Below are 13,705 nucleotides of genomic sequence, written 5' to 3'. Positions count from 1 at the left end.
ACTCTGATGATAATGATGATGATAATGATGATACATATATATATATATAATAATGATGATGATGATGACAATAATAATGACGATTCATGTTTTTTTGTGTCTGTCTGTGTGCATAGAGACTATGGGGTCAGAAAAGTTAATAATGAGTGCACATAATGAATTAATAATGAATGCACAGAGAAGGTATAGGATCAATAGGTCTAATTAGTGAAGCTTCAGCTTGACGCTCCGTTTTACCTTCGACGCACACCTCATCTAATATCCACAAAAATAATCCACTGGACCACGACGTGATGTTTAAAGGGTTTACTTGTCCAACGCAAAATACTAAAATTCTTTTCCACAATGAGGTTATGATTAGAGGTAAGAGATAGAAAGTGAACGAGAGAGAGAGAGGTCAAAAAACTGTGTGGCTCCACGCTTGTTGTCCTGACAGTCTGTCACCGGTAGTTAAAACAATTAAGTTCCTGTCACACTTCAAAATAAAGTAACTAAATGTGCGCATACACCAAAAATATTGCAAGTGAATTGCAAAATAAAATTCCATATATTCGAAATTAACGCAATTAACTATGATATTATTTCACTTATGAAAATCCAAACGTCATTGTAAAATATGAACTTAAATAAAGCCAATAGGCATTTAGGCTCCTACAGAAGGATTCACAAATGTTGATTTATATATAAATTACTCTCTTCTCACAAATACATTTCAATGCACACACAAATGGATATCGGTATGTATAAATGTAAAATAAATCCCTATACAAAAATAGGTTTCAAAAACACATTTCTTATCCACACACAAATGTGTCTCGGTTTAAATAAATGTAATATAAATCCATAAATATATGAATTTAAAAAATATTTGCAATTTTCATCAAAAATTGATTTGGAAGTTGTAACATTTATATGCAAACTGTTAAACTTGAACTAACAAGACGCTTTTCATTTGTGAACTTGTTTGCATTTGTGTGTGAACTGGTCTGTATTTATATGGATTTTTGAGACTCCTGACGTGGCTGGATTCACAAATACATTTTTTTCAACAAGGAACTCTCTGTTGCCAATCAGATGCCTCCCTCGTTTTCAGCCAATCACATGGCTGCAGTTCCGACCTCTGAAGAGCCCTGCCTCCGAGCCTCCTGGTTCCCTCGATCAAATGTCTATGGGAAATAATGATAGTTATTATATTATAACTCTAGTTCTATGATTGCAGGCGTAGCCGTCTAGGCTTCGCCTTATGGGCTTGTCCCGTGCGCGCGCTTGCGCGCACTGAAAAATTTAAACTATGCACCAATCAACGTGGGCACCACCCACGTTAATTGGGCGGCGCAAACCGCGGCCCATCCTCCACGCTATTCTTTCAGCATTTGGAGGGTACAGCAGGTGGGAAACTAGACGGCTACGCCTACAATCATAGAACTAGAGTTATAATATCATAACTATCGTTCTATTTCATGTAGGCTACGCCGTCTAGGCTTCGCCTTATGGGCTAAGGTGAAGCTGTGAGCGGAGCCCAATCAATGTACTCCTGCTGGACCCCAGTCAAGAAACTTAAAGTCACCAGAGCACACAAGACTCAAAAAAGCAGAGGATGTGCAAAACACAACAGCTTAATAAAAAACAAATTCCTCCTAGATCAAGCAAGGCGATGATCAAGAGAAAAAAGTGAGTCTCCAAAGACTCCGGGCCCAATCCGTCCTTCATGGAATCCATGAATGTGAAGGGAAAAATCATTCTTAAGCCGTAGAAGGGGCACCGGACTCCAACACAGATTTGCCGAGTTAGCCTAAAATGTAGAAACGAACAAAGGGGCCGGGGGAAGACCAAGACGCAGCCGCGCAAATGTCTTCCACCGGAACGCCTCTGAGTAGAGCCGTTGAAGCGGCCACGCCCCGTGTCCAGTGAGCTTTAACGCCCAATGGTGGCGCTAAGCCTTGCCGAGCGTAGGCTAAACAAACGCCCTCACATATCCAGCGAGAAAACCGCTGTTTAGAGAGAGAGCGGCCCCTGCTAGCGTCGCTATAACACACAAAACAAGCGTTTCACGTACATAGCCAGCGGCCGCACAGGGCACAGGAGATGCAACTCCGCCTCCGCCTCACTAGAATGAGGCGGGGGGTGAAAAGCCTTAAGCACAATATCGCTCGACCGGAAAGAACTATTAATGTTCTTAGGGAGGAACGCAGGATTAGGTCTGAGCAGCGCCAAGGAGTTGTCCTCGCTAAGCCACAAGCAGCTCGGACTGACAGACAGAGCGGTCAGCTCACAGGCCCGATTGGCAGAACCAAAGCCAATAAGAGCGCAGTTTTAAAGGACAGGGCAACCAAAGGGGCCTGAGACAGAGGCTCGAAAGGGTCCCTGGACAACCCGCGCAACACGGTGGGGAGACCCCAGCGTGGTGTATGCAACAGCCGTCCCGATACATCGGGCGGGTGGTGCACCGTTCCGTGGGCCTGTGAAAGCGCATCCGGTATGAACGGTACCGGCCACGGCGCCGTCCGTGAGAGCGCTGCCAGCTCTGGAAACCACAGAGCAGGGAGGTTCCAGTAGAGGAAGGATCAGCTGGAGCGGAAGAAACCAAGGTGTGTGCGCCAACGCATCCACCCCCAACGGGGGAAGATCCCGAGGGGTTGAGAGAGAACCACCCCCTGCAGTGTGTGTTCTCCCTGCACGCGAACAGGTCCACCTGAGCCGTCCCGAAACCTCTGCCAGATCAGTCTGACAATGTCGGGATGCAACCGCCGCGGGACATGAGACAGAGAAACTCCCTGTGCGCCTGCCGAACAGGCCCTGCATGTCATCCGACATGGGGGCGAGAGGCGGGGCTGGCATAGGGATGCCCTTGATGGCCGCCGCGTCACCCATGATTTCGCCGAAGAGATTGGCCATCCGGCGCGGTCTCTCCCCCGGGACGGTAGTGGCTTTGGTGGAAGCCCCAGAGCGGGAGAACTCGGACGCAGAGCCAGGAAAGACGTCGTCCAAGGAGGCGACGTCGTCAACCACGAAGTGCTCGCCGGCGTCCTGGGCGTCCGGAACTCCGGCCCCGAAGATGTCGATGGCCTCAGCGAGATCCACCGACGGGGAGAAAAAGAGGTGCCTGGAGAGGAGCCCCTCTTCAGGCAGCGCGCGGCAGGCGGCGCAGGAGGCGGGGGCAACCAAGGCAGCCGCGGCGTGTTCAGCGCCGAGGCGCCAGGGAAGCGGGACAGGAGGCGCACTGAGGCCCACGCCGCTGCCACGGGTCATCTTATCGTTGGAAGTCATATCTCTTCGTTTATCAGTACAAATTGCTGAAAGAAAAGGGAGGATGGGCGGCGGTTTGCGCCGCCTTATGTACACGGTGCCGTGGGAAATGTGGGCGGTGCCCACGTTCATTGGTGCATAGTTGAAATTTTTCAGTGCGCGCAAGCACGCGCACGGGACAAGCCCATAAGGCGAAGCCTAGACGGCGTAGCCTACATGAAATAGAACATGGGGTTTTTGAATGATCATACATAACAATCTCTAGGTGGCGAAGAAGTAAAAGCTGCGTCACGTTTTGAACTACACACTTTTTCAATCTAGTTTTGACTGGGTTTTGGGATGGTCGGTGCCGTTAAAGTAATAAACGATTATTAATGCTGCTTTAACGGCATCTACAATCTAAAAACCCAGTCACTGCAGTCATGTGATTGGCTGAAAACGAGAGAGGCATCTGATTGGCTACAGAGAGTTCCTTGTTGAAAAAAATGTATTTGTGAATCCAGCCACGTCAGGAGAGTGTCAAAAATCCACATATAAATACATAGGCCTACAACAAATTTTCACAAATGAAAAACGTCTTGTAAATTCAAGTTTAACAGTTTGTTTATAAATGTAACAACATCCAAATACCTTTTTACGGAACCCGTAAAGGGACATGAAAAAGAAAAAGTAAACGTTTCTCGTGAAGACGAGAAAGTATCTGGTGCTCACGAGATATTTTCTCGTGCGCACGAGAAGTGTGTGTGTGTGTGTGTGTGTGTGTGTGTGTGTGTGTGTGTGTGTGTGTGTGTGTGTGTGTGTGTGTGTGTGTGTGTGTGTGTGTGTGTGTGTGTGTGTGTGTGTGTGACGTCAGCGAGTAGGTGGACGAGCGAGGAGAGTGAGCGATAGCGTGCGTGTCAGTCTAGTGAAGTAATGTACGATAATGAAGTAATGAAGAATAAAGTACCCAGCCTGTCAAGAATCGGTGGCCGCTTCATTCCATCATATTCCGACCTATAAGCAGACTCACTGTCGGTCAAAGTGAAGGGTGTTGCCCCCGAGAGAGCATCGGTCCTGGAGGGAACGTATCACCTGTGCTCCTCGGTCTGGGAGCCGACAGCAGGAAAGATGTAACTAACCATCTCGTAGTTGGAGGCGGAGTGCAAGACGTGATCCAATAATTTGAGATAAAAATAAAGGACATTAATTTGAATGATTTTAGCTTGTGTGTGATTTATCGCGGGCACGGGCACGCACAAGCTAAAATCATTAAAATGAATGTGCTATATTTTTATCTCGCACTATTGGAGCGCGTATTCTCTTTTGCCTCCAACTACGAGATGGTTAGTGTGCCTTATAGGTCGGAATATGGTCGGAATGAAGCGGCCACCGTTTGTTGACAGGCTGGGTACTTTATTCCATGGGTGTAAGTTTGGTCTCAGCTTTGGTAGGGACACTTCACAGACGTAACCCCAAATCACTAGACTGCATCATGCTGAACAATCAATACTTTATTAAAATAAAATCGAGATTTATATGTGCACTTATTCACATTTAAAGTACACACACACACACACACACACACACACACACACACACACACACACACACACACACACACACACACTGCCAGTGATATGCGTACGATACTTTCTCGTGCGCGTAAGATACTTTCTCGTGCTCACGAGATACCTTCTCGTGCTCACGAGATACCTTCTCGTGCGCACGAGATACTTTCTCTTGCTCACGAGAAACGTTTACTTTTTTTTTCTTTTTTTCATGTCCCTTTACGGGTTCCGTACCTTTTTGATGAAAATTGCAAATATTTTTTTAATTTATATATTTATTGATTTATTTAAAAAAAAAAATAAACAAGACACATTTGTGTGTGGATCAGAAATGTGTTTGTGAAACTTATTTTTGATTTTTGATTTATTTTACATTTATACATACCGATATCCATTTGTGTGTGCATTGAAATGTATTTGTGAGAAGAGAGTAATAAATCACAAATTACATTTGTGAATCCTTCTCTGTGCATTCATTATTAATGAGACTGTTGTGTTGTGTTGTCAGTTATGTTTATATTTGTATTTGACAGCGATTCGTGGTAGCTGATGTAGACAGCTGAGGTCAGAGGAGCACCTATATCTAGAACAGGGTGTTCAGGTCGTCGGAGTCTGTGTGTGCAGCGGGGATGGGGGGCTTATTGGATTGATGCTCAGGTGTGGGGGCGAGTGTGAAGGAGAGCTCCCCTGCGCATCGATGACTCCTCACCCCCCCCCCGCTCTCCCCGATGAGAGGGTTCTTGTATCACATGGTTGACACCGCCCTCAGAGCTTGTGTGTGTGTGTGTGTGTGTGTGTGTGTGTGTGTGTGTGTGTGTGTGTGTGTGTGTGTGTGTGTGTGTGTGTGTGTGTGTGTGTGTGTGTGTGTGTGTGCGCGCGTATGTGGGAGAGAGAGAGTGTGTTGAATTGTAAAGTGGTTAAAAGAAAGTACATTTAAAAATGCATTTTTCATTTTCCTCTTCAGATGTATACAGACTTCCCTTCTCCCGACATAGCCTTCCTGTGTGTGTGTGTGTGTGTGTGTGTGTGTGTGTGTGTGTGTGTGTGTGTGTGTGTGTGTGTGTGTGTGTGTGTGTGTGTGTGTGTGTGTGTGTGTGTGTGTGTGTGCATAAACACCATATGTGTGTGACAGCCCCGTCTATGTGATTGATTGGGGGGGTTCTTTCACGTCCGTGTTCCCAGGAAACGACTCCATCCTGGGGTCCGTAGCCCTGCGGATCGTGATGGGCAGCTGGTGGCTCTTCACCCTCATCGTGTGCTCCTCCTACACCGCCAACCTCGCCGCCTACCTCACCGTGTCCCGTATGGACAACGCCGTTCGGTAAGACGCACCCCCCCCCCCCCCCCCCCCCCCCCGCCCCGCCTCCCTTCTCCCCAAGTGTCTACTTAATTGTTTATTTGTAGTGTAGTCACTTTGCGTAGGGTGGAGCAGAAATCAATTAATGGTGTTCAGAAAGTGTAATGCAAAATACCTAAAGACACTTGTATGCACGCTATCAGCTTGGGTTATTATAGAATACATATGGCACCTGGTAAATGCTTTGCGCAAAAAAATTACAATGCCTAAGATAACCAGAGTCTAGAATATGGTAAAAATATAATACGCTTGATTTAAACCCTCTTGCTCGGGGGTCCCTCTTGAATGACCACGCAGATGTACGCGATCACATAGGTGTCTCGAGCTACACGGTGATTGGTACAAATTGCTTGTCATCTCAAGAACATGTACTACACAGCTAAAGTCATTCTTACACTGATTTCCCCAGAAATAAAGAACTGGTTTCACTGTGTTGCGGTCTTGGTGAGAAACAGTGTAACCACTAATTGCTGGCCTGTTAGTCCTGATACAAAAACAAAGACAACAGATTATCTTACGTAAGCTCAGAGATCACACACACACGCACAGAGAACGTGTTTAGTGGGACGACATTAGAATTCAAGCAGCCGAGGTTACAAATGATAATAGTCGCGCAGAAATGTGGGTTTATTTTATCGTAGAGACGACTGTAAAGTCCTCCTCGTCAATCTCCATTCAGTGACATGTTGAGTGTGTGTGAAATCTCCAAATTGCTGCCTAACAAGAAGAAATGTGTTCCCCTCTTGCTGCAAAATGTTATTTGCCAGTAAATCCAGTGTGCAGCTTTCTATCCGCCCAATGGCTGGCCTGGGATCTGTGTGATTGTGTTGGGTTTGCGTGCGGAGGATGATCAAACAGCTACATCTGGACTATAGAGAAATGACATGGAATAGTAAGCAGCACTGTGGGCGCATGTAAATGCATTATATGTGTGTGTGTGTGTGTGTGTGTGTGTGTGTGTGTGTGTGTGTGTGTGTGTGTGTGTGTGTGTGTGTGTGTGTGTGTGTGTGTGTGTGTGTGTGAGAGTGCGAGAGCACTCTGATCCTTACATAAATAACTTTGTTACAGTGGGGATTATTTCACAAAGCTTTCCTTTGTCATTGTATATAATTTGATTGAGATGATCCGAATGAGGTGGAGCTGACAGCGAGCTGCGTTGCATGAGCACGGCTGGACAGTAAATGTTGTTGCCGATTGTAATGTGGTGAATCATTGCTCGATTGCGTTGTGATTATTTATTACATCATGAAGACCTATTCATGTGTCTGTTTTTTGTTTTGTTTTTCTTGTAACATGACATTTGTTGATACCTATAATCCATTGTTCCATCATACTTCGCTGTATTATATTTCCCGCTTGCTTTAAAAAAATATTATCTTTATCTTGTATTATATTCAAGGCACGTAACGTAAACTAGCAGTAAATGTAGCATATCCTGTCACATTACCATACGGAATGTTTTCATCTCTTTCGTGTTTATGTTTCATCTTTATTACCATCGGAATTAATATATTATACTGATAAGATGTGCAGGGCTTATGGGCGTTGCTCAATCAACCTTCCATTAAAGAGCACAATCCAGTAAATTAAAGCTCTCCTACCCTGTCTGCCCACTAGCATAACATAACTCTATTTATAACGTATACCTGAAACGCCATTTGCCTAACAGTTCCCTTACCTCATTTAATGCTTTGCTCTTCCTCCTACTCATCTATCTTCTACCAATCGCTGAAACCTCTTCATCTTATCTCTTCAACTCCCGTATAATGAGGCTGCGTCTTTTGTTTTAGGAGTATATCTATTGAGTATTTCTCAAACAATTTATTAGACCTTGTTGTGTTCCGGCAAATTAATCGCATCAGGCTACTAAATTCAATGCTGCTGTGGTAGAACATTTGATAATGCTGGGGAAACAAACAAGCTCTTGCTATTTGCAAAGGAGGAATTTAATGTGTGTGGTGAGTGCTACATCCATCCATGGATGAGTGTGTGTGAGTGTATGTTTGTGTTTGTGTTTTTTAGTTGATAAATGTGTGTGGGTTAATGGCATATGTCCTGTCCTCAAGCATTGAGAGTGTAGCTATGATATTGGTTACAGCTGTCACAGAATCTACGACAACAAGGTTAATACAACTGCCACGAATATACCAACTGGGCGATAGTCTCGTCTACATCGTGTCTTAACTGAAGGATTCCTGACATAATGCCATGAAACAATCTTTCTGAATGATACTCCACTATATAACTTTAAAGAGCGCCAGAAAAACTCTGGCACGATTCAAAAGTTTTTGGTTGCCTCAAGATGCTGTGAAATTGGTGCATTCAAACCGTGAAGACAACATTAAAATGTTGTGTCCTTAAGAAGTCAAGCATACGGGCCACAAATCCTCTGTTTATTTGTTTGAATCAAAGCTGGTTATTTCTTAGTTACAATGGTTCCTGCTCTCGTGGATTTTGTTATTTTGTTGCATGCAATTTTTCACAACAAGGTGGCATAAATACGGGCACAAGGCAACAGCACCAGATTGTGTCTGCTACAAGCTGCCAAGACACTTGATGTTGTTCAATGCTTCCTTACAACCATGACGTGAAATGACATGCTGAACGGACACAAATAGGAATAGCACTACTTTTTTGTTATTAATATTGGCATATTCAGAATCACAGTTTTGCATTTGCGATGTACTGCAAAACTGCACTTGAAACTATAATAAATGCTGGTTCTTTAACGATCAATGGGGCTACAACTTGTGGTCAGAGTTATGCTTATTTTTGATGATGTGTAACTATAAACAACCTCATTACTAAATAATGAAGTGCCATAAACAGATTAAAGCAATGTAGCTGGAGTTATAGACTGATTACAGGTTAATTACTACTTTTGTTTACCTCTCCTGCCAATGTACAAACCTTTAAATATGCATCTCTAATGATGTGTGGGAGGGCTGAGTCACATAAAGATATTAACACACAGATTTGCAATAAGTTGGGAGAGTTCACAAGAGCTCCCTCACTTATTTACTGTCTATAGAAAGCAGAAGCGTGAACAGAATACAAACTATGGGCAAAATAGAGCAATATTTAATCGGAATAGGAGGCTTCTGTATGTTCTGCATGATTTGCGTGTGGTTCTATGCTGTCGGATGCAGCTCAATTTAAAGCATGCAAGACCAGAGAAGCCACAACTAGAAGCCAGGACTGGAAGAAACAGCAACAAATAGCTGAAGCTGTAAAAGATAGACACTAATTCTCCAAAACCTCTTCCTCCAGCCAGACATTCACTGTAGTTCGACAACAGGGAATAAAACCTCATATGAAAAATGCTAATGTTTTTGGTCTGGGAAATGTTACAGATTTGCAACAATCCACCCCTAAACAGCTGTAAATTCTGATATTTGATATAACGCCATAAAAGCAAGATAGATGCACATGCAGAATACAGAAGGCAGGGCTGGATGGGTGTATTCCTCTGGACTAGCTCTGTGTTGCTTATGTTCTCCAAGATGGCAGAGGTAATCGTAAACCGGAAGCAAGACGTGGCGTGGGTCGCATGGCAACGCACATATAGTTGTGATGCTCTCGTGTGAACCTGATCTCTGTGCCGTTTGTTTCGACGGTGTTGCTGAAAGGCCAACTACTTTGATTAATTTCACAACAGCAGACCATTTAGAAAGGCAGGGCTGATTAAAACAATCTCCATCTCTGTTCCCTTCTTAGTATTCTGGCCGGATCGCCGTTTGTTGACTCATTTGAGTAAGTGTGTGTGTGTGTGTGTGTGTGTGTGTGTGTGTGTGTGTGTGTGTGTGTGTGTGTGTGTGTGTGTGTGTGTGTGTGTGTGTGTGTGTGTGTGTGGCGGGGCAGGAGCAATCGTCAGATTCATTGTTTTTGTCAGAGATGCTATGATCCTCTCAACCTTGGTCATTAACATCACTTACATGCTTTAATTCTTTCAGAGAAAGGCCCAAAAAGTAAACACATTTCTTTTAGCAATATGCTAATCTCTGTGTCTGAAAGGACAAGGCTTTCAGTGTTCTGACTCCCTGTTTCGATTTAATTTTGGACAGAAAATGTGCTGAAAAGTCAATATCATTATTCGTAAGCCAGTTCTCTAGCGGTGGCTAGACGACATTTATGGTGAGCAGGAGTAATTGACTATAGGATGTTTCATCTCTGGCACCGCTTAGAAAAGTCATAAATTGACACCATGTTACCATCTACGTTTCATGGCTATTCATGGCTTCTGATTTTGTGATGCTGCCGTTGATTAAAGAGAAACATCAAGGACATCATCAAGGACAAGGATCGAACCGTATCAAAGGCCAGGATGACTTATGTTCTAGCATGATATAACAAATAATGTTTGGTACCAGTGGACTCAACCAGAACCCCAATATTAAAATGAGCATGGGCTCACCACTTAACTATAAAATATAATTATATACAAATTATATAAACCCTATTTACATAATTCAGCCATGGCCAATCCTAAACTCTCCACGATGGTCACTCCCCCTCAACTTTGTTTCCTTTGTATTTACTCATGATGTGAAAGTTTCTCTATAAGAATTATGTCCACCCATTGTCTCATGGAATGTATGCTTGGTAACTGCCCGTATCTTCCCATGATCATGCCTATCATAACACAGCAGTCTCGGAGCTTAAAGGCTCCTTGGGCAATACATTACATTCCCTGGAAGGTGCATACATACAGACGTCTGCAGTGATTGCATAGTGTTACAATCCCAGTGGAGCTGACCAGCTCAGTTACGGCTGTCTCTAAATCGAGAATTTAACCCCCTGAAATACGACCTCAGTCGTGGGTCACTTGACTCCAAAACAAAAACAACAAGAACAACAACAGCAGGAAAAAACATAACATCACCAGCAGCTAATCAACTGCTGGAATTGGTCCACTTTATTCTCTCACCTCTGAGATTATTGGACAGAAGGGATACTCGGGTTGGTGTTATTGTTGTTAAAAGTAAGATCTCTCTCTCTCTCGCCCACTCTACTCTGTGTGTCTGTGTGTGTGTGTGTGTGTATCCCTCCCTCCATGTCATGTCACTCGGTTCAAGAAATATGACAAATTTGTCACGTCACACATCTCGAAATGGAATGAAGCAGAGAAAACAATGTTCCTGGATGATGCCGTTGAGATTGCATTAGGTCCCAGCCATTATTAGTGGTCTCATACTATTATGAGAAGAATAGGAGAGGGCAGAAAAACATTGTTCTATAAAAGAAAAACATTGTTCTATAAAACTGAAATACGTGTACAACCGTGTACAAGTGGTAAGGATCCTTTGCCCAACACACTCACGGGCGGGCGGGCGGACGGGCGGACGGACGGACGGACGGACACCCTCACACAGACAGACACCCTCACACAGACAGACACCCTCACACAGACAGACACCCTCACACAGACAGACACCCTCACACAGACAGACAGACTGACACACACAACCACCATCATCAACCTCCTTTAAACATGCTCTAAATTCTATGCTGCAACAGGTTGATCAGTGTGTTGATGATCGAGTGGTTGTATTTTACAGGGGGATAGTATTGACTAGGAATCAGTTTATTCAAAGAAACTGTGTGTTAGTGGTCCAGGAGGCGGTGGTAAATCTGTCTCTTTTTCCATCTCATCCCCCTCCTAAAGCCTCCCATCCACCAACAAGATAACTGGCTTTTCTCAACAGCTTTATAAGCACTGTCATCATCCATAGCCTCCCAGTCACACCACAGCCTCCCAGTCACACCAAACCTCCCAGTAACATCATAGCCTCCCAGTCACAATGCTGCAGTAGTAATTACTCACAGAATGGGCTGGAGCGATTGGAGTAGCTCACTTTACACCGTGACCTTTCAGGAAAGAGTGGTCTCCGCCTGTTCACCACAGAACCACAAACACCGTCCTCCAGTTCAGTGCTGATCAAAGCCAGTAGGAGACACAGAGTTATTTTACTTTGAAGCATGATGAAGCAAGTAGTAAAGGGACGAAGATCACGCTGCTAAAAGAGAAAATGTCAGGTTATCTAGCTGTGTGGATGAGGTGTTGATTTTATACTTAATAATGTATACTGATGTATACTGTACTCATAACCTGTATTTATTCATTCAACATTTTTTCTTCAATAGATTTGGAATTAAATAGGGCAGGAAGTCATTACTGAATTGTATTTAAATAAATGTATTTGTTCAAATTCCTTGAAAGATCTTATATTAAATATGAAATGTATCAATTTATTCAAGGGGAAAATTAATTTGCATTTGATCCGGGGGTTGTATTTCGATTAAATGATACAAACATTGGAGTACTACTGGTGGGAAAAATTATAGATGATTATTCAGTGCATTCCTGCAATAAAATGAGCCTGTTATACATACATACTAATGGTATCTGAATGGAATTTAATGAAATCGTTGCATGAGAAAATTGAAAATCGGTTTGAGTGCTGAATGACAGGTGTGGCCAACAGGGAAATCCATTCTCCTGAAACGGCGTTAGTTATACTGGGCCCCTTTATTGCTTGTTTACTAGTCCCAGCCGAAAGCCTAGCATCTGCTCAGCATGTTTACTGTCTGGTTTGGTGGGGATTGAGGAGCAACAATGTGAACACATCTCTGTTAATGTGCTGGTAATCTCGGTTGCGGCAGTCCTACTAAAGGCTGAATTGTGAGTCTAATGTCGTGGTTATCCGAGCATGAGAATTATAATGCTGTATTTTCTTTGGTATCATTGTGTGTGTATTTATTAAGTCAGCCAATCGTTCTCTAGCTTAAGGCTGGATGGAGCTATAGCACCCCCTAGGATTGCTATAGAACCCTCATTTCAACCCCAACAAATGTTGAGGTTTAATCCTTTTTTATTTTAACACCCTTAACAGTCCATGTACACTAATGTGACATCTTATCTTACTACTATATAATAGCAAGCCTGTCGCACAAGATACTCAAGTTGGTAAGTGCGCAGGTGCCAAGCAGCCTGCAGCATGCACACCCACACACACACAGCCCGCACAAACGCACACATACACAGCACAGACAGACATATCCCCACTCCCCCCCTTCCGTCTATTTTAACGGCGTCGTCGACAAACTCTCCCAGGTAACATGTTCTGTCTATAGACTGTAGAAATTGCGATAAAGGAAGTGAAGAGTCTATTTCTCACCTCGACAAGCAATGGCAGGTCGTTCATTTTGTATAAAATGACCAACATATCCTGACATTTGTACCCATTTGTACCCTAGCATTTGAGTCTGTACGTAGCTCATAGCCAATCTTATCAATTGTACCAGATGACGTATGTAGATCGACAGAAATTCGATGAGGAAGAAGACGATGGGTGTGTCGCATAGACGTCGCCATCGTCTTGCCGTCCCTCCCCGTCCTGTGATTGGCTCCCGATCTCAGGCGAAAATCAGATCCATGGAATTCAGGCTGCATAGCAGCGCAAAATGAAATCGCGCGCAAGGCAGCATGGCTATACCCAGGCTAGTTTTTAAAAGTAATTTGTGGTGAACACTAAAAGACAGCTCTTATCAAATC

The 13,705-nt window shown here is 43.9% G+C and overlaps 1 protein-coding gene across 1 annotated transcript in view; it reads left to right on the top strand.

The window, feature by feature from the left end:
* grid1a (glutamate receptor, ionotropic, delta 1a) overlaps nucleotides 1–13,705 on the top strand; it is a 236,945-nt gene that overhangs the window by 213,828 nt on the left and 9,412 nt on the right. The window contains exon 12 of the mRNA XM_030378982.1: nucleotides 5,976–6,114. Coding sequence (XP_030234842.1) covers nucleotides 5,976–6,114 — 139 coding nt within the window. The remainder of the gene's footprint in view (nucleotides 1–5,975; nucleotides 6,115–13,705) is intronic.

Source organism: Gadus morhua, chromosome 15 (genome assembly GCF_902167405.1).
Source record: "Gadus morhua chromosome 15, gadMor3.0, whole genome shotgun sequence".
In the NCBI taxonomy this organism is placed as follows: Eukaryota; Metazoa; Chordata; class Actinopteri; order Gadiformes; family Gadidae; genus Gadus; species Gadus morhua.
The sequence above is the reverse complement of the archived record's forward strand: the minus strand, read 5'-3'. Positions and strand labels throughout refer to the sequence as shown.